General features: G+C 44.1%; 3 protein-coding genes and 1 long non-coding RNA gene across 4 annotated transcripts; 2 read left to right on the top strand and 2 right to left on the bottom strand.

Annotated features, from left to right (window-relative positions):
- Positions 1 to 254: 254 nt before the first annotated feature.
- PARK7 (Parkinsonism associated deglycase) lies at positions 255 to 7,615 on the bottom strand. Its single transcript, XM_085080101.1, has 7 exons — positions 7,514 to 7,615; positions 5,289 to 5,438; positions 4,630 to 4,731; positions 3,932 to 3,991; positions 3,049 to 3,118; positions 1,410 to 1,496; positions 255 to 715 (listed from the first exon to the last, which is right to left on the bottom strand). Exons 2-7 carry the CDS (start codon positions 5,376 to 5,378, stop codon positions 555 to 557), a joined length of 570 nt encoding a protein of 189 aa, XP_084936227.1. The 5' UTR covers positions 5,379 to 5,438; positions 7,514 to 7,615; the 3' UTR covers positions 255 to 554.
- Positions 7,616 to 8,339: 724 nt separating this feature from the next.
- On the top strand, positions 8,340 to 11,983 carry TNFRSF9 (TNF receptor superfamily member 9). Its single transcript, XM_085080100.1, has 7 exons — positions 8,340 to 8,837; positions 8,909 to 9,025; positions 9,224 to 9,361; positions 9,858 to 9,924; positions 10,018 to 10,154; positions 10,379 to 10,513; positions 11,699 to 11,983. The coding sequence occupies exons 1-7, from the start codon at positions 8,738 to 8,740 to the stop codon at positions 11,821 to 11,823; spliced, it is 819 nt and encodes a 272-aa protein (XP_084936226.1). The 5' UTR covers positions 8,340 to 8,737; the 3' UTR covers positions 11,824 to 11,983.
- Positions 11,984 to 18,166: 6,183 nt separating this feature from the next.
- Positions 18,167 to 26,456, bottom strand: LOC146428301 (uncharacterized). The gene is made up of 5 exons (XR_014856153.1): positions 25,206 to 26,456; positions 22,211 to 22,306; positions 21,860 to 21,948; positions 20,530 to 20,727; positions 18,167 to 18,326 (listed from the first exon to the last, which is right to left on the bottom strand). It is a non-coding gene; the product is annotated as an uncharacterized LOC146428301 (long non-coding RNA).
- UTS2 (urotensin 2) lies at positions 22,904 to 26,568 on the top strand. The gene is made up of 4 exons (XM_085080128.1): positions 22,904 to 23,021; positions 25,239 to 25,349; positions 25,825 to 25,868; positions 26,452 to 26,568. Exons 1-4 carry the CDS (start codon positions 22,919 to 22,921, stop codon positions 26,566 to 26,568), a joined length of 375 nt encoding a protein of 124 aa, XP_084936254.1. The 5' UTR covers positions 22,904 to 22,918.
- Positions 26,569 to 27,977: the final 1,409 nt, after the last annotated feature.

Genomic DNA, 27,977 nt, shown 5'->3' with positions numbered 1-27,977 from the left:
CAACCTAAACCATACAGCCAAGAGAAGTGTTGTGAGAAGGGCTGTCCAAACACATTCTGAATGCTGGCAGGCCTGGGGCCATGACCACCTCCGTAGGAAGCTTGTTCCAGTGCTTGACCACCTTCTCATTTCAGCTCAGACTTCAGAAGAACCGTGTGAGAATCTAAACAGATGTTGTTTTATATAGTACATGATGGTAAAAAGGTTTCATGGATCTGAGTTGGGAGAAAACACACAAAGGAACAACACACCAGCAGGGATGCTTCATTTTTATTTACTCAGCAAACATTTTTCCATGTGATTTTCAAATGTCATCCAAGAACTAACTAGGATTACTAAATGCTGGCTGCTTTTTTGTGATGAAGCTTTTTTCTAACAGGATCTTTTTCCAGAAATAAAGACCTTTGGTTTGTTAAGGTATCCCAGTTCAGGTAAGTACAGTTGCTAATTTCACCCACAATTAAAGTGTATTTACAACAGTGCACATTACAGTTATTCTACAAAGGATAAGACTCTATCTAAATTTGCCCTAGTCCCTATCCCACAGCAGGATTTCACTCTTTCAGTATTAGAGGTCCCTTCACCTGTTCAGCCACCTCCTTGCCCAGCAGCGTTTCCACAATGGCCAACCCAAACTCAAAGCTGGTGCCAGGCCCACGGCTGGTGAGGATGTTCCCATCCTTCTCCACGCGGCTCTCCGAGTAGGAATAGTGTGCTTGGGGGAACACACAACAGGAATATGGTCAGTATCCAGCACAGTGCCCACAAGGCACTCAGCACCACCTCTGAGCAGCTCAGCCCTGCCTGCCATCCTCAGGGAACAACAGGGCCTGCATGGACCTCATTCCCTCATTCCCCTCTGACTCTAAAAGCTCCTCAAGAAGCACTCACTAAACCTGTCAGGTCCTGTGAGGTTATTTTTGAAAGTCAGACTGCTTTTGTGGTGCTGTTCACAAATTTCTTTTTTTACAAATGCGTGCAGAAGGAATTGGGGGAACCCATCTCCTGCTCACCTCCAGATTCATTAATGGTCACAGAATGACTTCTAGCATTTCACCATCACTTCCCTTAGGTAGGACAAAGAAGTGTGGAGCCATGAGCTGCTCACAGAACCAAAGCACTACTCACAGGAGAGCAGGAAAGGTGCTCCCAGAGTTTGCTGTTGAGACCACTGAGGCAAAGAACCAAAAGGGCAAGAGATGAATCAGCCTCAAGAGGATAAGGCAATAAATGCTCCTAACATGACAGCAGCAGTGGAATTTGCCCAAGGATGAGAATGTTAACACAGTTCTCAGTTTTCCAGGGATATAGACTCAACTCAGAGAGGCAAAATAAGATAAAAAAGCTCTTTTCCTTTCTTTAAATTAAAAAAAAAAGAAAATCCGAGAAGGGTTTGGACAGAAACATACCTCCATTCATCATTTTGTCTTTGGCCAAAGGATGTGTTGTGACTTTGCTTCCATACCCTATCCCATGTGCCAGAAGGGCTGTAGGACCTGTAACAACACAAAGTTGCATCAGTGAGGAATTGCCTTCTGCTATAAACATTTCTAAGAACAGACATTTGGACATTGGGACCTCCAAGGGCCAAATTTCACTGTGGACAGACTACTTTTTAAAAAACTGATTCCAGCCCTATCTCTGAGGAAAGAAGCATCAAAAAGAACACAGCTGTGTAATCTCTCACATTACAGCTCACACAGATGTTCTGGCCATGACTGTGCTGCCTTGGAAGGAGTGAAGAACAATCCATTTCCAGATAATACATTTTATTTAAAACTGCCTGACACTAACAAACAAAAGGTCTGCATTTCAATCTGAATATTAACTACATACAATTACTTTCCAACCCTGTTAAACCTTGAATTTAGAGACTTACCAGATAGAATTTCATTTGAGTAAGTCTCTACATGTTGCAGTAGTGTGACAAGCAGAATTTTGGACAGATCATGAGCTAACTGTTCGGTTTTTGGTTTCAAGAGTTTCTCTTTTCTTTTCATACTTCCTCCTTAGCCTGAATTGAGGAAGGAATTCGTGGTGAAGAAGTGCTGGGTCATCAGACAAAAAATCCTTATGGAAATTCCAAAAGAAACTGAAGGCAGTATTTGCCCGAATTTCATTTCTGTACATTCATTTTATCCTGGATTTAGTACAGGAAATAACCACTTCTGCATTCAGTTGGAATGAGCTCTAAGAATCATCCTCATTACAAGCAAATGCCTTTATTGGGCAAGGGTGAATTTGGAGTGTTCTGCAAGAGACACAGATGAAGAAGCACAAGACTATGACTGCCAAGCTCAAGAATGTTCACAGCTCTCTGTGCCTATCACCTAAATGCACCAAAAAACCCCCCAGCAACGTACCAGGAAACAAAAGCTGAAAATCCCCTCCTGGAACACCCTGACTCCCTTTTATGCACTCATCATCTCTTTCCTCACTCTCAGCTTTGGGTCCCTAGAAAAGCCTTCATCTGGAGTACTGGCAATTGCTCATCTTGCTTTTTAAAATACAAATCTTACTGAGTTAATGATCTGGATACCCAGCTGTGCAGAGTACCTAAGCAGATAACCCTCTCCTCAAACCAAGTCCATTTTTTGCTGCAACTCAGGAAGGGTGAGACTGTAATACTATATTTCTGGCCTTCTTTCTGAAGCTAAAGGGCAGGAGTGGTTATGTGAGATAAATTTACAGCAATGACATTCTGCCAGTGCTGTGTACTTGCAGAAAGATGACTAGGGTAAGCACGTACTTTTTTAAAAACTAATCCTAGTACACTACCTTTCACTTTTTAGTTTAAAGACAGTAAAAAAACTGATTGGAATGAACTGGGTAACAAGCAGAGCTTGTTGGATAAGTGTTCACAATTACTTTAGAGATTTCCCTGTTATTAAATTTACAAAAAAAAATATATGCTGAAAGGTTATATATTTACAGGCACAAATCCCGGCTACTAAATTACAGGAACACAGATTTCTAAAACAGGAAACTGCTTTCATACGCCTGCAAAATATCCAAAACTTTACAAAGCAAGACACTTTTTTAACTCACCTGCACATATTGCAGCAATCAGGCCTTTTCTGCTTTCCTGGTCCTTCAAAATGTCTTTCACAGCAGCAGACTGTATGAAGAAACATCACAAGTCATTGTTTGGACTTGGTTATTTGAAGCATGGTTGAAACAGTTTCCACTGAAAATTCTGAGAAAACCAACTGGCATCTCCCCACTGTGCCTCAGGACAGAGGACAGTGAGAATATCAAGAGAAAAACTGAAACCAAGACATACTTGCTCCACAACAAAAGAGGAAGGAAATCAGAAGGAACTGCAACAAGTACTTGACCCACATAAAAGCTGGTTAACCCATGGCCACAGAAAATTGTCTGAAAACTTCACAGGAGAGAAAAGAGTATTCATAAGATACCTCCAGACAGTCTCTGTCATTTTCAAGAAGGTTTATATGGGATATTTGTCTCATATTCCAGGGCTTACAAACTCTGTGATACCATCTAAATCCTATTTGATAGATCAATTTGTTTGTCTGTCTGCCTTCCACAAGGAATTTATACCACCATTGCAAGAGTTTTGCAAAGAGGAATTCTGCAAAGCAGCAGACTTCCTTGGGTTTGGACAGTTTTGTGTCTCAGGGAATTAAATTTTCATTGGCACCTGTTTCATCTTCATATGAATATGAACAGAGATTTTCCCACAGTGCACAACACCCTTCCATTTACTAGGTACTCAAGTCCAAGAATTTACCCAGCTGTCCCACCTATAAAGCCACAAGAAGGCTTAATATCATTAACAATTAGTTTACTGATTTGTTCAGAAAATTATTTTTCAGTGCTGGACTGAATCTACAGGATTACTAGCAAGTGCTGAGCACCCCACTACTCATGAAGATGACCATGAATTTTTAAAATGCCAGAACTTTACCTCAGACAGGTTTTGAGCTCCAAGGTTACCCCCAGGCAGGACCACAACATCATAAGGCCCCTAAAAAAAGAGAAGATAAAACTGTTCTGTTGAAGAGTCTGATACATACATTACACCGTTTGAAGACCACTGCAGCTGATTCAAGCAACAAGCAAAGAAGCTGACCTTTTCTTTCACTGAACAACACTTTATGATCAGAGAACCAGTTCCAATTATGGAAAAAAATACTATTTCCTGTTCCAGGAAAAGCCTATTATCAATAAAGTCTCTCACAAAACTAACTTTTAAGCCTAGTGCACTTCAAGGCTTCAGCAAGTAAGTGGCAGCTCTTGTGTTGTAAAGACAAAGGGTTTTGCTCCAACCTTACTGTACAGGTCTAACTGTAACATTGTTTAGCTTCCCATCAGAACTTTTGAGTTAGCCCAAATCACAGTATTTTGTTGGGCCAACAGGAAAAATAAAGCTCTAGGACAGCAAATACCTGTGCAGAATTAAGAAATCTGTCTGAACCTAGAATGCTGTGAAGCAAGACAACACTGAAGGGGAGTACAGTGGGATGTGCAGTTCTCACTGCTACACAGAGCTAGCACAACATATAACAGATGTCAGGAGGAAATGCATAAACTTTCCAAATTCACCTTATAAACTGTGAAATAAGGCTATGTTGGCCATTATTTCAGAACAGGATGATGACCAACCTCTTTTCTGGCATCTTCAAGACTGGCATCAGGACAAATGAAGACATCTCGACTGCACTGCACTGGTTCTTTTCCTGTTAGGCCTGCAACAGTCACCTTGATCTAAAAGGAGAAAAAATATATCATTATAAATCAAGAATTTTGGGCATTTTCCTTATATGTTAGCTCTTAAGTAGTACACAGAACATGACAGTGTACTACTACAACTGCAGGAATAACAAACAGTGGCAGGAATCCAAACAGTCAGAACTGTAGTTGGTAACTGAATTTCAAAAGTAGCTCAAGAAAAGCTATGCAATGTGAAGAGCTGTAATGTCCTGAGCTGTTCAGACCCCTGTGAAAGAGGCATTTCCAGTTACTATGCATGGAAGCAGCCATCTGACAGAGTAGGATTTACCTGAAACATTGCTCTAGTCCACACAATACATGTATTTTGAAAGGTTACCCTTTTTGAAAGGTTACCAATAAATGTCAGTTGTCAGGCATGCTCATTAGGTGCATGGCACGGGTATTTGTTAACCAATAAAGTGGTAAGGGTAAATTTTCACTTCACACAACAAACCACACACTGAATTCCTAGCAATGAACATCAGCTTGAAGCAAAGACTTCCCCATGACTGTGCACTCACTAAGAGATTTTTCATCGTCTGCATACTCACCCCAGCCCTTCTCATAACATCAGTGGGGATGACAGTTTCCATCTCCTCTGCCCCTTTGGCCAGAATCACCAATGCTCTCTTCGAGGCCATGCTGCTTATCAGGGAGATGTTGAGGGGTTGCTATTAGGGAGATGGTTGTGAAGGAAGGGGCTGAGGGGGACAGAAAGACACAATGAGGTTAGAAGGCAAATCCCCTCATACAAATCCTTCCTGATGTTGGAACTTAACAGTGAGTAATCTGCAGTTTTACATTTCCTTTCATTTAAACCACCTCAAAATGGTTCACTAGCTTTAATCAATATTCATAGCAATCCCATTTAACTAAAGAGCTTTTTAAAAATAATGCATTATGATATTAAAAGATTAAGGCACTTGTGCAGTGGGAAGCACAGCACATCAGCACCAGAAGGGGATGCAGCTTGGCCTAATCAAGACCTTACACGACCTGTGTCTGCCAGAGAGGGGATTCAGGGTGGGTGGCAGGGCTGTTTTCAATTCACACACCCTCATTCGTTCCGAGACGACTGACTCCTACCCAAGTCAGCACTTATAAAAAGGGCTTGCATGAGCTTTGACCTCATGTCTGGTTTTCAGTTTCCACACAGCATGCTTCATGAAGAGTTTCCTGTGACTTAATAATGACTCGACCAGTGCCCCTGCAAAATCTCACCAATAGATTTTCTGGGTTATTTCACAATTTTGTGGGGGAAGAAGCACATCTGCACATGTGTGATGGGGGAGCAGACCACAGGGTTTAGCAAATGGAACAAACAAGGCTTAAGACTTCTTTTTTTTTTTTCAGCTTCTACATTCAAGTTTAGGTGAATGGCCAAATTTCTGTTTGAAGGTAAAGTTAAAATTACTTTACATCATGTAAAATACCCACTAATTCATACAGGTCTGAGAGAAGTCTGTGAAAGCATCTGTGGTTTGAGAAGGCATTTCACAGGCTGCTACTCTAGAAGACAAGAGGTTTTTGTCCCATGCAGGGACCTTCCATCCAGAAATGCATACAGTACATGGGAGCTGCTCATAAATGCACATTTAGGTGCCTACACAAAAGAAAACCATCCCCACCCTGCTGCAATTTCATCTGTTTTCAGGTTTGCTCCTTATTGGTAGCCTCCTTTAGAATGATGTTATTTCTAGAATTCAGAAATATACAGTACAACATCCTGCAGCATGCTGAACCAGCCCAAGAAGAAAAATTCACTGTGTCAAATCCCACTTTTGGGGTTGCTTTATGTACTGTCAGTGCAAAGACAATTTGATCAAGTACACTGAAAACACAGGTATTAGTAATAATTTCAAGATAACCTAGAGCTTCTTAATAACTCATCTTGAAGTTATTAACTTTGATTCTGCAAAATTTTCATATGAATTTGACTAACTAGCAAAACACTACCTGAATAGCCACAACACAGAAATACTGCATTTGCTTTTTACTGAAGAAAAATAGTCTAGATCAGTTTGTATCTCTTTCACTAGTTCTTTAGATGACAACATGCACCTAATCCATAACCCTTGACTCTTTCTCCTAGTTTAGCAAAATGCAGTCTTTCCATACTGCCTTTAGACATTTATTGTAAAACACTGCCAAATTCTTGAGTATTAGTACTGCTTTTCATGTGGGTGCAGCTGTCCCACTACAATGGAAAGAAAGTTTTTGAGAAGGCAGAACTAAGTTACACAAACCTAACAGCCACTTCATTTAACAAGCTACCTACACAGAGTAAATGCTTGTGTAAATGCATTTGCTCCTCAGTGCCAGCAAGGCCGCTCCAAACCCATCAGCCAAATGTATTTCCCTGCGTGGCTACACGTGCCTTTCTGGAGACTGGTGGCTTGCGTTGAATCAGAAACTCCATGGAAGGTGGCGTTAGAAACAAATCACGCCCTTCAGTGCCCCGACCACAGAGCGCTACCGCAGGCACGGCAGGCTGCAGGCCCAGCAGCTCCGCCAGCCCGGCTGCAAAGGCCGCAGCCCTGGTTTCCATCTGCTCCGGGACACGCCGCCATTCCCCGCAGCACGGACTGCACAAGGCCGAGCCCGGGCCGAGGCCGCCTCAGGGGCACGGCGGGGGGGTCTGGCCTCGGAACACGGACACACGGACACCGCAAGCCAACCGGCCGCCGAACCCCCCGCCCACACCGGCACCCCCGCCCGCCCCGCGGGGCTCTCTGGGCCGAACCCGCGGGGGCCGAGCGGCGGCGGCACGACTCACCTCAGCGGGGCCGCGGGCGGCTCTGGGAGCTCCGCCTCGGCTCCGCCCGCGCTCGGCCCAGCGCCTCCCCGCCGCTCGCCCGGACTGCGTGTTTCCAGCGCGCTGCGCTTTTCTCACGGCGCCTCGGAGCGCTGAGAGCGCTGCGGTGCCACCGCCGTGACAGCGTCACCTCCTACTGAACTGCTGCTGCTGCTCCTCGGGCAGCGCCGAACGAACCGAGCAGAAGTGAGCCCTGCTCTTCTCCGCGCCCTGCCCGAAGCGGCCGCGCCACGCTTGATTCCCGAGGCTCACGGTGCACAGGGAACAGCCGTGGCTCAGAAACGATGTTTCCCCTGGTTTTAGAGAGTTTCGGTGTTTTGAAGGACAGAGCTGTTAATGGGGTCCTTTAGGACTGCAAAGCCCTGCGGTGTAAAACCACCGCTCGCAGGTGCTGGCAGAGCCGGTGTGGCTCCCTGCTGAGCTCCGGCAGTTCGAGTCCAGCTGAGGGGAGCAGTCACAGGGACGGGCTGTGCTGAGGGCTCTCCTGGGACCCGTGCGGGATTCAGCTCCCGGCACGGGGCGCTCTGTGTGCTGCCCACAGCGGGCTCCGCTCAGAACCCTGGACACGCTGGTCGTTTCTCTGCCTGCCCGTGTGCCAGGCACACGCACAAGGAAAATGCTTTCACTCTTCATTACAACTCAACCTCCCAGCGCTGTCCGCTCCTGCCCGCGCTCCGGCCCGGCTGAGGGACAGGGCCGCGGCCGGGGATTGGCTGCGGGGAGGTGCAGGGGGCGGGGCCGGGCGGCCGGGGCCCGCCGTTCCCGTGCCGGCCGGTGCGCGCTCCCGCGGCCGGGTGGCACTCCGCGCTCCCGGCCGTAGCGCGGCGCTGGCTGTCCCCGCGTGTCGCTGTCATGCTCATGCGGTTGCAGCATCTCCGCTGCCGGCCCCGCCTCTCACCCTTCACCTCCCGGGGATTCCGAGCCGCACTCACCGGGAAGCCCCAGCGGTGAAAAGGGCGAACGCTGACCGGCATCGCTGAGAGAGCTCTGCGGGCGCTGCCCGGCAGAGCTGAGGGGTCGCGCCTCTGGGAGGGGCCGGAAAGCCCCACCGTGCCGGGGATTCCCCGCCGCCCCCGGGATGACGCAGCCAGACCCCCCGGGGGCGGCCCCTAAGGCCGGGCTCTCGGGGCTGGGCGCGCAGTCCCGCCGGCCGCGCCGCCCCGCTCTGACCCATCGCTCCGACCCATGGCTCCGGGCCGGGCGCTGCTGCCCGCGGCGCTGCTGGCGCTGGCGCTGAGCCCGAGCCCCGCGGCCGCGCTGCCGTGCCTCGCTGACTGCCCGGCGGGTAAGGCGCTGCCCGGGCGGGGCGGGATGCGCCGGGCGCGGCCCTCGGTAACCACTTGTCTCGGCCCGCAGGTACGTACGTGGCGAGCGCGGACTGCGGACGGGGAGCGTCCTGCCGGCCCTGCCCGCCCGGCACCTTCTCCAGCGCGCCGGGGAGCGACGGCTGCACCATGTGTCAGAAGTGCGAAGGTACCGGTGGCGATGGCACCAGCTGTCACCTCCCTGGCTGGCAGCTGCGCGGGGGACTTGCCACTGGCCAGATAACGCTACGAGTCTGCGGGGCTTCGCGCTGAGGCCAGCAGCCTGACTTTCGTGAGAGCAAAGGTCCCAGCCTTTGCCGCACCACGCTGGGTATGCTGTAACCTAAGACTCGTTTTCCCCTTGCAGGAATACTTCAGTATTTAAAAAACTGTTCCCCGACAAGTGATGCTGAATGCACGTGCAAGGAGGGCTATCGCTGCGGCGGTGCTGGCTGCACCTTCTGCACCCCAAGCTGTGGAGTGGGCCAGGAGAGCACCAGGAAAGGTAGGGTCATCCTTCCCCAGCAGCTGAAAGCCCCTCTGCTTCCTGCACCACACAGTGCATTGCCTCTTGCACGGTGCAGAAGCAGATAGAGGAAGGACCTCACAAGATAAAAGCTGCCACTGCTGCTAAATGTTTTGTGTGGTGTGTGATGCGAGCACAGCAGCAGACAAACTCACCACACTCTGAGCCCTACTACAGCTCAAATTGTGCACTGGTTAGTTCCCTTTGCATGGCAGCTGTTTGGTTGCCAGCATGAGGGGAACTGAACTGGGAATTCCAGAGTTAGGCATGGTTTGTGGTATTTTGTGCCAAATAAACTGGCTTTGTAGCTGAGTACTGCACTGGTCTGTGGCTGACAGGGAAAGACTTGCCTTGCATACTCAGAGCAGTTTATGAAATAGTAATTCTGTCATCGTACAAGCAGGCAAAAAATAATCTTTCACATATGTTTTAAATGCTTATCTTGTAAAACTTTACCTGTCCTTGTCTGTTGAAGGTTGCAAGACTTGCCACTATGGAACCTTTAATGATAAGCCCAATGGCTCCTGCAAAAACTGGACAAAGTAAGTAAGCTAAAAAAAAATGCTACAGCTATTACACTTGACCGTTTTTTAAATTTTTGATCTTTTCCCTGTTTTGCTGTAAATGTCTTTCAGATGCTCTGGAAACCAAGTCCTGAAGCCTGGAACTTCAGCAAAAGATGTCATTTGCAAACATGCTTCAGTTAATCCCACTTCAGCCACTACTCTACCTACCACAACTTCTGCAATTCCATTTTCTATCACTGTGCCAGGTGAGTCATTGTATAACATTGCTTATAGAGGTAAAGAGTGATGACCTACTTTAATATACTGTAGCTCATTCACTTTCCAGGTAAAGCAAAAGTCCTTTCTTCTGTGCATTTCCAGTGTTGCAGTCTTATCCGGAACCAGAGTGGGAGACAAAGTTTTCAATTAATTCAAGGGCAGTAGAATTTTGTTTTGTTAATACTCATAGAGGATGTTGTTTATTTCCTAGGGAAGGATGTCCAGCCAGACATGATCAGGATTTCTCTCGCCGTGGCTGGGCTGTCATGCATAGTGTTTCTGCTCCCTTTGTGCATCTGCTTCAGTGTCTGGCAGAAAAAGAAACTACACGCTGTCTTCAAGAAAAGTAAGATAAATACACTCTGCAGTTTTTCTTTTTGAAACTAGACAGAAGTCAGGAATCCAGGTTAAGTGTTTTTCAAAGATAGTTGTAATAGCTTCATTTTTTTTGGCCTTGTAAGTCAGAAACAACTGAAAGGGAAACAGTTTTGGAATTTTTATTGCCAAAAGCACTGTGGGTGTTAGGTCAAGTACATGTTTATCCTTAGAAGTGAAGTATTTGTGAGAGGTGAAAAAGCTCAGCTGGGCTTGGCTGCTCCAGTTAAAGGTCAGTTCAGTTTATTATATAGATGAAGCTAATTCCATCCAAGGTAGTTTATAGCTTGTTTGGTTGGTTTTTTGGGGGCTTCTCTGTCCCTTTCTCTATTCTTTTCCCCTGTCCTAGGGATAAGGTCTGAATCTTCTAGTGTAATTCTGAATACAGAAAACCATAGCAGTTCAAAAACATAATTCCTTCATGTTGGTCTTCCTTTCATTGCTATGACAAACAGAACACTAGAGGCCCTGCTGAATTAGGGAAAAACCAAGTATGATCACTTCATTTTATCTGAAGTACATGCTGTAGAGGAATAGTTTTAGATTATAGAATAACTTGGAAGAATTTTTTCTTCCCAACTTCCTGCACTTGTGACTGAGGAATGGTGAAATAAGATGGCTGAATGAACAAAACAGAAAGAGCCCATTTGTCTGGTTCTGGGGCACTCACTTCAAGAAACACTGAGGTGCTGGAGAGTGTCCAGAGAAAGGCAATAAAGCTGGGGAAGGATCTCGAAGGTAAGGCTGAGAGGAGCAGCTGAGGGAGTTGGGGTTGTTTAGCCTGCAGCAAAGGAGGCTCAGGGGAGACTTTCTTGCCCTCACAACTCTCTGACAGGAGGTGCAGCCAGGTGGGGTTGGTCTCTTCTCCCAGGCAACAGCAACAGGACAAGAGGACACAGCCTTAAGCTACACCAGGGGAGGTTTAGGCTGGAGATCAGGAGGAATTTCTTCCCAAAAAGGATTGTTAGAGATTGGAGCAAGCTACCTAGGGAGGTGATGGAGTCACTGTACCTGGAGGTGTTCAAGAAACAACTGGACGTGGTACTCAGAGCTCTGGTCTGGTTGATAAGGTGGTGTATGGTCAAAGGTTGCACTAAATGATCTCAGAGGTCTTTTCCAACCTAATTGATTCTGTGATTCTGTTATTTTTCTTCAGTGCACACACCTGAACAGTCAATTCAGGAAGATGATGCCTGCAGCTGCCGCTTCCCTGAGGAAGAACAAGGTGAATATCAGGACCATGGTAAATCCACAGAATTCAGGGATCTTTTGGTGAACTAGAAATTGGACTGCCCAAGTCAACCACATTTGAATTTTCTTTTGGAACACAGAGGAAGCACCTGTTTATGTAAATATAGAGGGTATCAGCATCTGTGAATGTTAGAGCGCTAAATGCTTTTTTCCTATTTCTTAAAAAAATTAAAATTTAAAAAAATACTTAGTTTGCTGACTTTTTTTCTCTAGCACTATGAATATTTCTAAGAAGTGGTTCCTGATCTACATGTAGAAAGAAGTACAGCATTTAACAGCTCTAATGGATGTGCAGAATAATTTTCTGGTCCCTCATTAATGGTACCTGAGCCATAATTAACATGCAATCTAAAAGCATTTGAACCTAAAAAGGAGATCTGTAACACATTGTAAAGTCACTGGTGACACTCATGATGTCTTACCACCAGCCATCCTCTTGAGTCTGGAGCTGCAGCTCCTCCGAAAGCTTGGCTCCAACCCAGCAGTTTGGGGTTTGTGTGCAAATACAGATGGAGGTCATTTGATCCCATCAGCCCTGGAAACATCCCTGGCCTCACCACTGCATCCCTCCTTACATGTAGGGGAAAGGAAGCCATAAAAATCTTGAGCTGCAAAGTGTTCCACTGCAGCATCTGCTGTGGTGTGACATGGCTTGGCTTGAGGGAGGCAGTGGAAACACTGAGAGAAGCTGTGGTTGACTTGAACTTAGAAATAGCTGTTACTTTGCAGCTGGACTGCACCACCTTCAATCCTACATCATTCATCTTTGATCTTTTACGTGATGTAAACTTTATGTACGTTGCAGCTGTACATGTGAGGAGTCTGTGGTACTATTTTTGTAACTGAGGTTGGAAAGATTTTAACATCAGACATTGTATCTGTCTCTCTGATCAAATACTGCTGCTTTGGTCTTGAGAAGAAAGAAAACGCCTGTTTGAGTCACGGTGGTCACAGCACAATTTTTAACCATTTACAAAGCTCACGTATTTTATTTCTTCAGTAAATCTTATTTAAAAAATAGAAAAACCCACCAATCTGTGGGTTAAGGGTGAGTTTCCCCTCTCTGATTTTAACGCAAGAGAAAACAATTTTGCATTTGAACAATGACAGCTCATCTCTTCATTCAGCAGAAGGTTACAATAGCAGCTTATTTTCACCAAACCACACTTACACGTTTTGATAAACTTATGTACATGTAAATATAAAACAGTCAGTTTTATATGGTGAGAAAATAAATGGCATAAAAACCTGAACTGTGAAGGTTTTATCTTTATCCCTAGCTCAAGTCTTCTCTATATTAGTACTTTCAGCCATGAGAACTAAGTGACTATTACATCAAGATCACAAACTTGAAGGCGTGAACAGGACACATGAAAAGCCACCAAACTATTTATAAATCTAAGATGTATCTATTTATAAATCAAAAGTGTTTCTTAACCGAGATGATAGCAACCTTCCTGCCTGCATGTGGAGCACTGTAAAAAACTCCTTTACCCAGCAAGGGTGAATGGGAAGAAACTGCATTATGTATATTTTAATATTGGTGATTAAAGCAGAAGGAAGCAGTAAAGCCATAATTCAGAACAAGGGCTGTGAAAATACAAGTAGTTGATATATCATGTGCATCTTGGCTTCACAGGGAGCTTTTATTGAACACACAGATTGTTTAATACCTGAAGAATGTTTAATATCAGAAGAAACTTTTGCTATTAATACAGCTGTTGTTGTGTGTGTGTCTCATTCCACTGCTTTGCGCTCTTAGGAAATTATTATTTCAATCAATAATCTCTCCTTTATTGTCCCTTCCTCACTGGAAGGGGTGGGGGAAAGAGTGGCTTATGTGGAGTTTATTTCCTTGCTGGTGTTGAAAGCAGCACACCAGTTCATGCACAAGTAATTCAGATCAGTCCTTCTACCTGGCTGGCCCAGAAGGCCAACCACATCCTGGGCTGCATGGAAAGAGGAGTGGGCAGCAGATTCTCCCCCTGCTCTCTGCCCTTGAGACCCACCTGCAGTGCTGTGTCCAGGTCTGGGGTCCTTGGAGTAAATCCAGAGGAGAGCACAAAGATGCTCCAAGGGCTGCAGCATCTCTGGTCTGAAGACAAGCTGGGCGTGTCCAGCCTGGAGAAGAGAAGGCTCTGGGGAGAATGAAGCCTTTCAGTACTTAAAGGGAGCTTATAAAAAGAGGGAGAGGGACTTAGAACACAGGCTGATAGTGATGGAACAAGGGAGAATGGTTTTAAACTAAAGGAGGAGACATGTAGGTTAGATGTTAAGAAATTCTCTATTTAAGAGTGGTGATTGCCCAGAGAAGCTGTGGCTGCCCCACCCATGGAATTCCTCAAGACCAGGTTGGATGGGGCTTGGAGCATCCTGATCTATTGGTAACATCCCTGCCCATGGCAGGGGAGTGGAACTAGATGATCTTTGAAGTCCCTTCCACCCCAAATCATTCTGTAATTCTGTGATAACTCTTTGAGCACTAAATGTTGTCTGCTTTCTGTGCATGTCTCTTTTTTTTTTGACAGTCATTTAATTTATTATATAGCAAGAAAATGGAACTGGGAATGCCCTGATGACTTTCAAGCAGCCCAGGTGGCCAAGGATGAGGTAACAGGCCAGATGCAAGCTTTTTGAATTTCCATTTGTTTTTCTTGGAAGTCAGAAAATGTCCTCTTAGCCAGACCATGTGCAGAGGCACAAGTGATGTCAGGCAGAGTTCTGAAGGCATGGAAGAAGGAGACAAATTCTCTTTAAAGATAACTATAAGCAGGGGAGCCTGCTGGTTTTTTATTGCTTCCAGAACCAGCACCATTTCCTGGAATAGTTAGTGGCATCAGTAATTAAAATTGTGTTAGTCACACGTCTTGACTTTGTAATTTCTTGCAAGAGTGGGGTGGCTAGGGGAAGTAGAAGGTTTGTAACAAAAGGGCTTCTGTTTCTCACCTCCCTCTCCACCTGTAGAAACAGGTGTTTCTGTGCCTGGTACTTCTGGATGATAGAGACTGAAACTGCAGTGGCTCCTCTAAAACGTCATCATCACATTTTTTTTAAAGCAGAACATGATTTCTTATTTTCAGTCTATCAGCTCCTTCATAGGATAGAAGCACAGTCTTCTCTGACACGACTTAACACACAGGAAATATTAACTTGTACCACTTTACTTGACTTAAAAGTCAAGGTAAGTTTCATTCTTAAAATTATACAAAGTCTTATTTTATTACCAAGTCTCACCTCATTTCCTCTTTCAGCTACAAATAAACTTCAGGGGCTGTAAGAAGAGGTTCTCCATCCCACAGGTTAGCTGTGCATCAGGAACAGAGAGCTGAGCATAACAGCTGCTGGATATTGTCATTGCTCTCACTGTAATAAGAAAACTTAATACAATCCACAAAGAAGATGGAATTTCCCTCTAACATCCATTTGGCAGAAGTTTGTGGTGATATCACCTATTGTGTTTCATTTCACCTTCTAGATCCTGGGTGATTGCCATGTCAAGTATCAGACTATTGCTCCAACACTCTGAACCTAACTGGATTTCACTTTAACAAACAAAAATCACCACCTGAACACACACTGAAACCAGGGAAGATCTCTCCTGTTCTAACCTATTTGCTTTAAGCAAATAAATCAAGTTTTATTTGATTTAGCAAATGGAGAATTGCATAAAAAGACACCTACTTCCATTTAAGGACAACTTATTATGGTGGATCTCAAGCCTGTTACACCTACTCTCAGTAACCCAAACTGAAACAAGCCATGTGTGCTTCCATGCACATGTGGATCTTCCTTACTTACAAATCTCTTCTGCAGACTCTGCTCAGAAGTAACTGCTTGGTCTTGTCTGTTGCAATCCTTACCCATAAAAGCTGCATACATAGCAAAAGAATAGGATCAGACTAAATACTTACTGCTCTTCTGAGCCCTCTTGTATTGTAAATTTGCCTTGGGGATTCTTGCAGGAAAGAGGATTCTGTTCCCATTACTGCAAAAAACATTCAACTTGCCACATCAGAAGACAAAAATCTGATATCTGCTGCCTTCACCTTTGTTAATTCCTGCTCCTGTTGGTTTCTCCCATTCCCAGGGACAGCCTTCCACCCCAGTCAGGATCAGTCAGTCATCACAGGGAAATCAGTTAACTCTTGCAGTAGGAATTCTTTGCCAAACTGGAGTTCAGCTCATAAACAGTGAACATCCTACACGGCTGACTGCCAAGGAACACACATTCATTTACAAAATAACCTTGAAAGAACTGTTTTAAACCTCAGGTTGCCCTGTGAGACCTATGCCAACCCTCCCACGTTAAATACACACATTTGCCCTGAAATGTGAATCACTGAGCCTGCAGTGATTCCATTTAATTAATAAAAGACTCTGATAGCAGAGGATTAAAGAGATTATGCAGTCAGAAAGCAAAGTAAAAAAATTAAAGTCTGCTTTTGTGAGCCATTCATTTACTGCCTACGCTAAGTGGACGACAGCTAAATGCCAACAATTATTAGCATTCCTCTTAATTAGTCAGTGGCTGCTGCCCACACACTGAACTTCAACAGAACTACCTGAAATTTGTCCTTTGATATCAGCTAGGGATATTGGAGTGATAAGGGATCCTAAGCCTCTGTGATAAAAACAGGAAGAACATGTGTACACCAAATGTAAAAAGCTAGATAGAAAAATTAATTAAAAAGCACAAGGACACCTCTGAGAGAATTGTTTTGTTCTATCACCACTGTAGATTAAAGTCCTTATCCTCCAGCTCTTTTAGACAATGAAACAGGGCATGGTCTTAAAAGGCAGCAAAATTGTACCAAGTCTCAAACAAAATGGTTTGTAGTAAGAGACAAAGGAGGCAGAGAACCAGGCAATTAACAGAGGATGAAGTCTCAAGCAAGGAAATTTGGAAGATGATTCTTATGCCTCGTCCATCTCTTGCAATTTGCTGTTTTACTGTTTCTGCACTTCTTCACTTCAGGCCACAAAAAGACAACAGTCTGGCTTGCTCACCCCTGCATCCAAACTACCAAGAAAAGAATAAGCAGGGTATTGCTGCTTCCCTTTTTGCCATTAGTAGTACTATTTTTTCTAAAAATTGCATTGGGAGCCTTAGGAGACAGAAATGTTAAGCTGGAATTCATTCCTTTAAATCCTCAGCTGAATAGATGTCTGTGTAGGCAGGCTCCAAGACAATTATTTGTTTGGAAAACCCCCCAGTACTCTACTTAAAAAATAATGAATGGTCTAAGTTTAAGAACAGAACAAGAGTGAAAAATATGACAGTATGTAGCAATCACACCTATCTCTGCAGCAGGATTAGCTTGATAATTTTTTATTACAACCCAAATTAAACCTCAGGAAGACTGTGCTATTATTGTAAGAAGAGAAACACAGCATGGGCTGCTGATAAAAGTGTTGAGGAACACATTTAGTGCAGACAGCTCAGGGTGAGCTCTGGGCAGTGGGAGCCCAAGGCAAGGGGCAATGAACTGGGACTAGCCCTTTGCAACAGGGGTGCAGGTGACACTCAGAGAAGCAGCAGGAGCAAGAGAGAGGAAACGTGAATTAGTCCATGGAATGGAATGGAAGAAAGTGTAAGAAAGGACAAACACAGCGACCCCGCAAAGCCAGCCGCACTGACACAGCGACCCCGCAAAGCCAGCCGCACTCACAGTGACCCCGCAAAGCCAGCCGCACTCACACAGTGACCCCGCAAAGCCAGCCGCACTCACACAGTGACCCCGCAAAGCCAGCCGCACTCACACAGTGACCCCGCAAAGCCAGCCGCACTCACACAGCGACCCCGCAAAGCCAGCCGCACTCACACAGCGACCCCGCAAAGCCAGCCGCACTCACACAGCGACCCCGCAAAGCCAGCCGCACTCACACAGCGACCCCGCAAAGCCAGCCGCACTCACACAGCGACCCCGCAAAGCCAGCCGCACTCACACAGCGACCCCGCAAAGCCAGCCGCACTGATACAACCGCGACCCGCCACTGTCCCCAAAGCCAGCGCCGCGGGAGGCTCCGCAGCGCCACCTCCCGGCAAGGGGCTGCTACCGCGGGGCGCCCGAGCAGCGCCGGGCACAGACCGGGCAAAACCGGGCGCCAAACAGAGCAACAAACCGGGCACCAAACCGGGCAAAACCGGGTACCAAACCGGGCACCAAACCGAGCACAAACCGGGCACAAACTGAGCAACAAACCGAGCACAAACCGGGCACAGACCGGGCAAAACTGGGCACCAAACCGAGCACAAACCGGGCAAAACCGGGCACAAACTGAGCAACAAACCGAGCACAAACCGGGCAAAACCGGGTACCAAACCGGGCACCAAACCGAGCACAAACTGGGCACCAAACCGAGCTCACCTGTCCCTGAGCTTCCCAACACCTCTCTGCCTCCACACTCTCTGCCGCAGGAAGGAAGGACTGGAGTTCTGTCTAGCTCAGAGCTGATTTGGGCTACTCTGCATTATTGAAAGATTGCTAAACGTCCAGTAGTTTGTCTTGAAAATGTCTTCGCGACAGAGTTCCCTGCGACAAAGAAACACAAATTGGAAAGTTTTAGCTGTTCCAAGTGCAGCAGTGTTACAGAATCATGTGCAACTCCCAGGAAATGAGCCCAAGGCTCCTGCTTGCTCTGCAGCTGGGACTGATGAAATGAGAAGGGTGGACAGAGCTTATGAACAGCCTGTGCCTTTCAGCAAGGCTGTTTTGTGCTTTCTGTGATGACCAGTGCAATAACCAGAAAAATGAAATAAAGAAGTTTTTATTTTGCTTTTATCCAGATTATCCTTTCTTATCAGAGCTGAACAGGTTATTTGGGATACCTTGCAATAGCAAGAGAAAGGTGCAGAGAAAGTTCCAGCCTTGCTGCAGATGTGTTCCTCTCTTTCCTTACACAACCTGCTGTCATAATTTCAGTTTTAAAAATAAACTGTAATTGCGTAGTTCCATTACAATTTTTTTTTGTGAAAGAAACCTCATTTCAAGACCTGGTCTCTGCTCCTCTGTTTGCTGCTGCGTTGTCCAGAATTCAATTCCCCTAAGATATTGATGTGCTGGATTTCCAAGCCTCAGTCATGCCAGGTTTACTTTCCTTCACGTCAAACAGCGTGAAGGTTCAGGTTGGTAATTCTGCAGTGCTGAGAGGACAGGGGAATTAGGGACCAGTTTGTCAAGCTTCACTTGGAGAATATACCCAGACTACAGTGGGCCAGCCCAGCAGGGCCAAAGAGCAAGAGAGTTTTTTCCCCTCAAACTAGTGGAAACTATACTGCAAAGGAGCAGTGTTTTGGCAGCTGTGATCCTGCGCTCAAAAGCTTTCAGACCTTGCCAATTCTGTAGCAAAATAAAATATCTGCAGAGAGGCCTAAGGACCCATCAGCTTCATCACAGAGGGGTGTGAGTCCAGGCAAGCCCATGCTCACCTACACACCTTCAGCCCACCACAGAACAAGACAGCCTAGGTCAGAACATCTCAGAGGTATTACAAAACACTGAAAGAAATTCAGATTATTAAATACTCCTATGCATACCCAAATATGTCCTGTGTGGTTATGGAGAATATACCCTGCATGTGCTGCATTACAGCTCACACACAGGAAGCCTCTTCAAAAAGAAAGTTAACAGCAAGTGGTTAGCTTTTTCCTTTAGTTTCCTTAGTCTCCAAAGAGTCTATTTTCTGTACACATTAAAATGCAGAGTATAAATAAGGCAGTGCAATCCAGTAGCAGAAAAAAACCACATTACATATATGACCTCAGTATGCAAAATAGATCTAATAATCATGTTATGAAGCTGAATAATCAGCTAAAATGTTAAATTTTAAGTCACATTAAACTTTTTAGGTGTTAATGAGGACAGATATCTGCTAAACCAGCAGCAACAGCAAAGCAAAACCCCTGAAACCCCTATACAATAGACCCTATCAGAAAAATAAATAGCAGTGCAAATGCTTTTCTGTCACACCAGCCAACATGTATAACTCATTGAAACAAGATGTTAAGTTAAAAATGGTAGTAAAATTCAAGGAATCTGGGTATTTATACAATAACAAGCTCATCTGCAATTACAGTGCCACTACGAAACCATTTTACTGCACACCTCTCTTCTTGTAAACTAAATTCAAGCCCAAATTTTACACCAGAATTTATCTCCTCTGAAGAAGTCCCTCATACTAATGCTACTGGTAAATCACACCACCTCTGAAATTCCTGGTTTTGCCAGCTGTCACAGTATTTGACTAATAACAACTCCTGCTTATTTGACATAATGCACTTAAAAACCGAGGAAAGAACTGTTGCATTATAGATTAGATTTCATCCTTAATATTTTACACAGAAGTAGACAGTTTCTGGGGATGTTTTTGATTGGTTTCATTGTGTCTTATTTTTATTTCTTTTCAAAGTTGTCTTGGCTTCACTAGCAACTTGTTCTTCACAAGCCATCATATTAAACCAAAAATTGTTGCTTCTTCTGATAAGGAAGGATAATCCTTTATGGTAGGTTAACATATATTTAATGTGTAGAATTTTCTCAGTAATTTATCTAACCTTACTACTGTAATTTATCTATCTACTGCTGCCTTGAGGCACTTGAAAGCATAAACAAGCATAAATAAGAACTTTGAAAACTTTCCCTCCAAAACACTGCACAAAAAGTTGCGAATCAATTCCCAAGTTTTCAAAGTGCCATTCCCACTGCCTTCCTCACCCATGGACCCTGGGCTTTGTACCTTGTTTAGGATGAGCTGTTTCTTTGCTTTGCATGATGACGTTGGCACTGTCGCCCGAGGGAGATGCCTTTGACATTTTGGTGGAGGAAAGAGTGTCCAAGTGACAACTCCAGCTCTGAGCAGAGGCAATAAGCTGTGGGCAAGTTGCCCAACTTGAGCATGACGCACTTCACGGTGGCTCTGAGAGGCTGAGTCTTCCTTGAGAAAAGACAAAGGACAGCAGTTGCTGGTAAGAGTGCTTCATTAGCTTTCCTTGGAGGATGCTTAGAGTGAATATTGATAATACCATTGTCATTGGTAGTTCACTGAAGGAGAAGCATTTGTACAGAGCATCCAGCACCAACAGTGAGGTCATGCATCAAATCAGACCTAATTACTGTCTGCAGTTTTGGAACGAAGAGCTGCATGACTCAGATGAAGAGAGAGAATTCCTCTCTTGCTACTTATTTCTCTCATAGGGAAGCACAGGGAAAGAGAGGAATAAAACGTATTAGGTTAATTCTGTAGAGAAATTCTTTTGTCATGAGCACTCACTTCAGCAAAGAGAAGTCCAGAGAAACAGGATTTGTAGTTCAGACACCTGAAGTGGATGTTCAATAGTCCAGGCAAGTCAACCACCAACCCTCTCTGTGCACACAGGGAAGTTTAGAAAGGTTTAGGCTGGCAAGACCCCTGCAGGTCCTTTCTCACCTCTCTCACACCCCACCTGTCACTAGAATCAGAGCATTTGAACTTATGTGGGGATGCCAAAGGTCTTATCAAGCTTAGTTCTGAAATTATGCCCCATTCCACCCTTGAAGCTATTCAAACCTGACTAGACACAGTCCTGGACAAACTCTCCTGGCTGACCCTCCTTGGAGCAGGGGGATAAGACTAGATGATTTCCAGAGGTGCCTTCCAACCTCAACCCCTCTTTCAGAGCCCACTGTGTTTCTGGACACCCTGTTAACCCACCCATGGGGGATCTGCTCCTTTTGAGTTAGACCTGCAGCAGAAACACTTCTGTTCTATATGACTGATGTAGCTAATTTGAAATTAGCCTTAGAAGCCACGGGATGTACAATATAAAAGTTAATCTTCAACAGGAAATGCTAATAAACCAAAAAGATGTGAAGCAGATAAGCTCATGCCTTTTGCAACTTAAAATTATCACAAAATTCAGCAGAAGGAAAGGACTTTATTAACATTAGTTGGATTTTATGGTGTTTTGGAGAGCATTTGAAGACATAAACATTTGAGTAGAGAGGCAGAACAGTAACGAACCTCAATTTGTTATGAACAGGCATTATCTTCTCACCATTAAAAGGAAAGAATATTGCCATAAACTTACCTTTTTTATTATTTTCAAGGCTCTATACAGTTCAATATAACATTTCATAGAGAATGGAGTGTGAAAGACCAGTCCAGTCAGTCCTTGCTCTGTGATATGAAAAATGAAATTGTAAGTAGAGAAAATATGCTAAATGTAGGGAAATAAGGATTAAAGTGATGAGATTACATAAGGCAACTCCTGTGTTAGCATTAGGCAAAAGCAAAAGGCAAGCAGGGGAAAAACCTTGCTAACACCCTCAGAATTAAGTAGTTAGTTCCAGCTGAAAGAGGAGATAAGTGAAATGGAAAAGGGTCTTCCAGTCTACTGAGGGAGCTGTGTTTAATATCAACCAAAGGAGTTTATATGTACCAAGAATTCTCCAGATGGAAGCTGAACTTTCTCTGCCAAGACGATTCTCTAGGGCACCACTGGATGAGGTCTTCCCAAATAAATAGATGTGAAATCCTGCAAGGGGGGCAAAACAAACCAAAGAAATTGAATTCCCCTAATACTATCTTCGTAAGTTAACAAGATTTTTTAACTCCGTCTCTTTTTTCACTTTTTCTGGCACAAGAGCCCCAAATACAACACAACACATTCATCCATCTCACAAAAAGAGAAGAAGAAGAAAAGTGCATTTCGTATCAGATGCTTTGCGTCAAGGCTGCTAAGGCTCATAAATCAGCTGTCTTATTGCCCTGGTCATTTCAACCAACGTCTGACCCTTTTGTTAACTCATGATTTATAACTGAAAGTTACTTTTTTTTAATGCCAGATTTATAAACTTTACTGTGCTTGGTTTGATATAATATCCATTTTGTACACTAAGCTATAAGACAGTAAATTTATTGTCTATGAACTGTTACCTTGAAAAATTACATCAATGCAAAGTGGTTTCCATTTAGAATCAATGGGCAATAAATTCATTGGATTTTTTTTTGAAGGGGGGAGAGAACATGATGATGTTTATGAGGTCATGAGTGGCTATATAATGGGTGAAACTGGGAGCTGAGGCTACAGTCAGGCAGGAGTTCTGAGTTACAGGGTTAGCCAAAACGAACATCCAACGCAGCAACGATGCATAAACTGATACTCTGCTGCCTCATTATCGTCAGCTTCTCCTGTCCTCTCTTGTCTCTCCCCATCCTCAATGCCAGTGAGATGTCTTATCAACTCTCAGGTAAGAGTCTTTTGATTTTAATGGTTATAAAGCAGGGGCTGGAGCTGTAAAACCAGAAAAGAAGCTTTCCAAGGGGCCTCAATCTGTGCTGGCCAGCTGTAGGAAAAGCAGCAATGCCTTCAAGACATCAGCAGCACAAGGGAGATTTCAGTGGGTGCTGGTCTTGTACAATGGGGAAGTTGGGTCAATATTTATCCCTGCTGCTTTGAGATCCAGGAAACAAAAGAGGAGAAAAAGGTATCTGAGCCTTACAGCACTGAGTGTAAGCTGGTATTCAGTGTCTGAGTATTCATAGGCATTGGGTAACTTAAAGAAACTTGGCTGTATGGTGTCTCCTCTTTCTACCCTTTGAAATGAAGTATTTTGTATTTAAAAATGGGGAAATCAATTGCAAACATCAAGAACAGGCAAGTCTGTCTTACACTCCTATGTACTGAGCATGCTAGTTTTTTGCACTAATTCAGATTCCACTCAGCCCAGGAAAAGAATAAATCTTTGCTTGAAAAATCGATCCTCAAAGTTTGAAATGGCTCAGTAAAAATGCACAGCAGAATCTGGAAGGTTACTGTCATCAGACCTGACTTGTACTGGAAGACTTTTGGAAATGAGTTCTGAAAGAACAGGCAAATCAACCCAAAAGTTATTCCATAAAGCTGACTATTAAAAAGGGGCTGTTCTTACCTGCTTTGCTGGTGCAACAGCTCTTTTGTTGGTTTATAGGTATCAGCAGTCCCCAGTTTGCTTTGAAAATCTTGGACTCACTAAGCCAGCATCTTCTCAAGCCTTCCACTATGTAACTTGCATTTACAGGTAGCTCTGACTCAATATGAGTAATATCTGTCACATCAGAGGATGAACAAGCTGGCTCTAACCATTATTGCATTAGTTTCAAGACATTATGCTTCTTAAATCTTCCTTGCTAATAAAAGGAGTCTCTAGGACTGGCAAGATAGAAGAGGAACTCTCTTTAAGAGAGTTGCTTTTGGTTTTGGGGTTTTTTTTTAAATCTCAAAGCAAATTTACCACTAAGACTGTTCTGATTTAAGGAATAATCCAAGGCCAGAGATATGGATTGTCTCCACAAAGCACTGGGAATTTATTTTATTCTTATTCTGAATCTTTCAAATAAATCCTCTCTGTCCTTTGCAATGGTCCTTTTATGCAGTGAACAAACTAATACCATGAGTGTCCAAGATCTTCAAGTTGTTGATCTTTGTGCAAGTTTTTGAAGTGTTGGGAGATTATTTTCAGCAGTTTATTTTCTTTTATATATTCCCTGTGAGGAGCTACACAGTCACACCCATCCCTGCAGTCAGAGCAACTGAAACTCCACAGTATCACCTACAACTACAACTCCAAAATGATATTCATCTACACAAATAGGGTTTGAAAATTACATCTTCTTGTTGCCCACAATTTTGGATGTCTGCTATAAATTAGCAAAGATGAAATTTACTGCTCAGATTACAAAACCCCAGGTTATCTGGAAAATAGCACTGCTAAGGGCTTCTGTTGACAACCTGCCACAGGGCACAGGCTAGACACAGAATTCTAAATTCTCTATGCATAGACAAATTAATTCTATCAGCTACTAGCAAGCTGTTGTTTTGGAAAAAGTAGTACTATGTGTACTGGTACATACATTAAATCAGAGGTGACTGAAATGCCCTGAGAAGCACAGCTGCCAAAATAAGTTTTAAGTTTTCCTAGTTTTATTCCTGCCTGTCCATCCCTTTTATTGCATTTAATAATTGGAAAACTGTGCAGGTTATTTTGTCTTGAACAGGAAGTTTTGTCTTTATTCACAGAAAAGCTCCTGCATAGGAACTTGTTGATAAAGAAATGGACTAAAATAAAATTTAAAAAATGACATACAAGTCTCAGCTGTGTACTGGAAGGATGAGGCTGAGTACCTCAAGTGATAAGAGGAGCTGCTGTTGGTCAAAAACTTGCCTAATAAAACATCTGCCAGAGAAATGAGAATCTGAGATTAACATCAGGAAAGAATCTGCTCTCAAAGATTTGCAAAGAACAAGCACAAAATATAATTATTACAACCCTATTATAATCATTAAATAATTGATGGATGATTAGTGCTTTCATGAAAACCTTCAACAGGTGGGGCCAACAGACCAGAAATCCCCTGAGACAGACTGAACCAGGGATTCAAAGCCAAAGACTCACCATGTACCTCTTTCTCTCATCTTCCATTTGCAGCTGATGAAGATCCAAGGTTAAACATGGAGAGGTTGGGCAGCCTTGGAAGCTCCTCACTGCTCCAGCTCCTGCCAGAGCTCCTGGGCACACTGACTGAGGACAGCAAAGCAGGTGAGGATTTACCCCAGCAGTGGGAGGGTAAATCCTCATGGTTTTCACCTCCAGCTTCTGCAGATATTGCACCCCAGCTCCTGGGTATTTGCTGAAATACAACATTATGCACAGGCAATAAGCAGCTGTCATTTGGTTAACTGTGACTTTGAGAAAACCTGCTGAGCAGTCATGCTGGCAGCTCAATTCCACCTGGTAAAGTCTCCAAATGGGTTTTGCAAAAACTCCAGATAGCAAAACCATTGGCCTAAGAGGAGCTAGCAGACAAAACAAAACAGCAGTCTTAGAAAACATCAATACTTTCAGAAAGTGCAGAATCAATAGCAATGGATGGTTTGGGAAGCAGCAGATGTTACCCTTGAACATTCCAGTTCAAGAGTTCTGCCAGCTACAGCATTATGACACATGAGAATTACTTGCCTAAGTTCATAATTTCTAAATGGTAAAACATTTCATTGTGTCTCCCCTCTAACAGGTCTTACCCCCAGCAACTACAACCCAGGGGAAAACATCAAAGAGGTAAGTAAATGACCATCTGCCACTGAGACAAGAAAAATAAGAGTCCACATTTAAAACTACACAGAATTGTTACCAAGACACCATTCCAGATCTACAGACTTCATGAAAAATATAGAAAAAAGTAGTATGTGTCAATGTTATTGAAGTTGGAATCACTTAGCAGTTAGATGGGCAGGGGAGGGGGGGAAAATGGAGAAAAAAAAGAGTAATCTAGACCATTTAATTCTAAACCCTCCACTTTTTTTGGTCCCCAAAACAGCTAAGTAAAGGCCAATTTCCAGCTTCATCAGCCCAATCATCAGTATTTCCCCCTATCCCAAGAACAGGCTCCACAGCATTATCAGATTTGTTATAAACCATTAGGTACATGGGGATCATCATCTCTGTCCACTTCCTGCTGAATTAAATGTAAATGCAGAAGACAGGGATGAGTTTTAGTGCCACATCTAAAGCAGAGGGCACACTGGGCAGTAACCTCTCCCATCCCCAGTCAGAACACAGGGTTGGGGCAGTGAAGAATGAACTTTCCCACTGGGAAGAGATGCCATCCACCAGTAACCTCTCTAATGCTCTTTGGTTTCAGACTTTCTATGCGAATCACCCTCGAATTGCTTTGCTGGGACGCTTCTTGACCAAGGACAGGAAACAGTACAAGAAACGTGGGAATCTTTCTGAGTGCTTCTGGAAATATTGTGTGTAAACAGGAAACTCCCTGACTGGTTGCATAATTTATACAGATGTCTGAAAACATGTATATAGATTCGCTTGATTTAAAATGAGAACAAAGAAACACAAAGGCAGCGCCTAACTTCAGACTCTATGCTACTTGGAAATGAATAAATTCTTGATGTTTTGCAATTATGTTGTGACCAATGTGGTATTTCCTTAGAGCTCAGCACAGCAGGAAGAAAGTAATGGGACAAAGAGATAAATACAAAACACAAAGAGAACATGGGCAGGGGAAGTAAGACTCCCATGGGGTCCTGTGAAATCTCCCAGAGGAGCTCAGCTGTATCTAAGCCCAGAGGCAAGGGGACTTTTTCCTTTGTCACTGGATGTAGATGGGGTGGCAGGAAGAAAGAGTCATTGCTACATTCCCTGATGATGTTGAGCACGTAAGGGATGGCAGCTAGCAGTGCCCAGTGCCCTCCTGCCATCCCCAAGGCAGCACAAAAACAACAAGCACATGTCAGGATCAAGCATCTGCTCCCACTGCTGCTGGAGATGACTGTTTCTCTTGGTCACTCATAAAAATACCCACAAATCTATTACTCTGCACTTTTCCTGGCTACCCATGACAACAGGGCTGCCTGTGCACACCACAGGCTTTAGGAATTGTGTGATTATCATCAAGCACAGCATGGAAGGTTAACATGGTTGTCAATGTCAAGGCTTTACACCCACATTTGGACAGTCAGTGGAGGCAGGAATGACACCATTTGAAGGATTCTGTGGCTGTGCCCTGCACAGATGTGGCTGCACACACAGGAGCAGGGAGGTGATACAAGGATGCAGATAATCTGTGTTACCAGGGTAAACCACCTCCTGCTTGGGCCCTCAAGGGCAGTGAGATTTGTTCCACTCACTGATAATGCTGTATCTTGGCATGTAATGTAAATAAAGGAGAGGACAAAACAGCAGCTGCAAAAGGCTTCTAGTCTGACTCCTCTGTATGCAGAGCATCACCAGACTCTCAGTCCTGGGTATCTTCTGATAGCAACCACAAGGAATGGAGTTAAACAATCAGGAGCTGTCTCTGGGGCTTGCCATTTTGGATAATATGCACAAACTGCCTGAGCTGTGAACCCCTGGTCAATACACACAGTTAAATAAATACACACAATGTACAGTTAAATACAGTGTACTGCTAAATACACACAGTGTACCGTTAAATACAGTGTACTGCTAAATACACACAGTGTACAGTTAAAATTACAACTGAAAATTCAACCACAGCCAAATATTATTTCAATAAAATATTCCTACCAACTGATGTAAAAACTCATATTGACCTCATGCCAGTCCAGGCTCACAGAAAGCTGGAAGTAAACTCACCTAACAGTGATACACAGGCTACATTGATCTCAATAGTATTCATCATTAATCTCT

This window comes from Lichenostomus cassidix, chromosome 21, assembly GCF_008360975.1.
Source record: "Lichenostomus cassidix isolate B80296 chromosome 21, HeHo_3.0, whole genome shotgun sequence".
Classification (NCBI taxonomy): domain Eukaryota; kingdom Metazoa; phylum Chordata; class Aves; order Passeriformes; family Meliphagidae; genus Lichenostomus; species Lichenostomus cassidix.
Note: the sequence above shows the minus strand (reverse complement) of the source record. Positions and strands in the feature narration are given on the sequence as shown.

Bases quoted from the DNA above. Each gene is read 5' to 3' on its own strand.
- PARK7 (XM_085080101.1), bottom strand. From the start codon at position 5,378: ATGGCCTCGAAGAGAGCATTGGTGATTCTGGCCAAAGGGGCAGAGGAG. The intron at 3,992-4,629 runs GTTGGTCATCAT...CTCTTTTTTTAG, and splicing joins TTGAAGATGCCAGAAAAGAG to GGGCCTTATGATGTTGTGGT. The intron at 1,497-3,048 runs GTGAGTTAAAAA...GTGTTGTTACAG, and splicing joins GATTGCTGCAATATGTGCAG to GTCCTACAGCCCTTCTGGCA.
- TNFRSF9 (XM_085080100.1), top strand. From the start codon at position 8,738: ATGGCTCCGGGCCGGGCGCTGCTGCCCGCGGCGCTGCTGGCGCTGGCG. The intron at 8,838-8,908 runs GTAAGGCGCTGC...CTCGGCCCGCAG, and splicing joins CCTCGCTGACTGCCCGGCGG to GTACGTACGTGGCGAGCGCG. The intron at 9,362-9,857 runs GTAGGGTCATCC...TGTCTGTTGAAG, and splicing joins CCAGGAGAGCACCAGGAAAG to GTTGCAAGACTTGCCACTAT.
- UTS2 (XM_085080128.1), top strand. From the start codon at position 22,919: ATGCATAAACTGATACTCTGCTGCCTCATTATCGTCAGCTTCTCCTGT. The intron at 25,350-25,824 runs GTGAGGATTTAC...CCCCTCTAACAG, and splicing joins GACTGAGGACAGCAAAGCAG to GTCTTACCCCCAGCAACTAC. The intron at 25,869-26,451 runs GTAAGTAAATGA...CTTTGGTTTCAG, and splicing joins CAGGGGAAAACATCAAAGAG to ACTTTCTATGCGAATCACCC.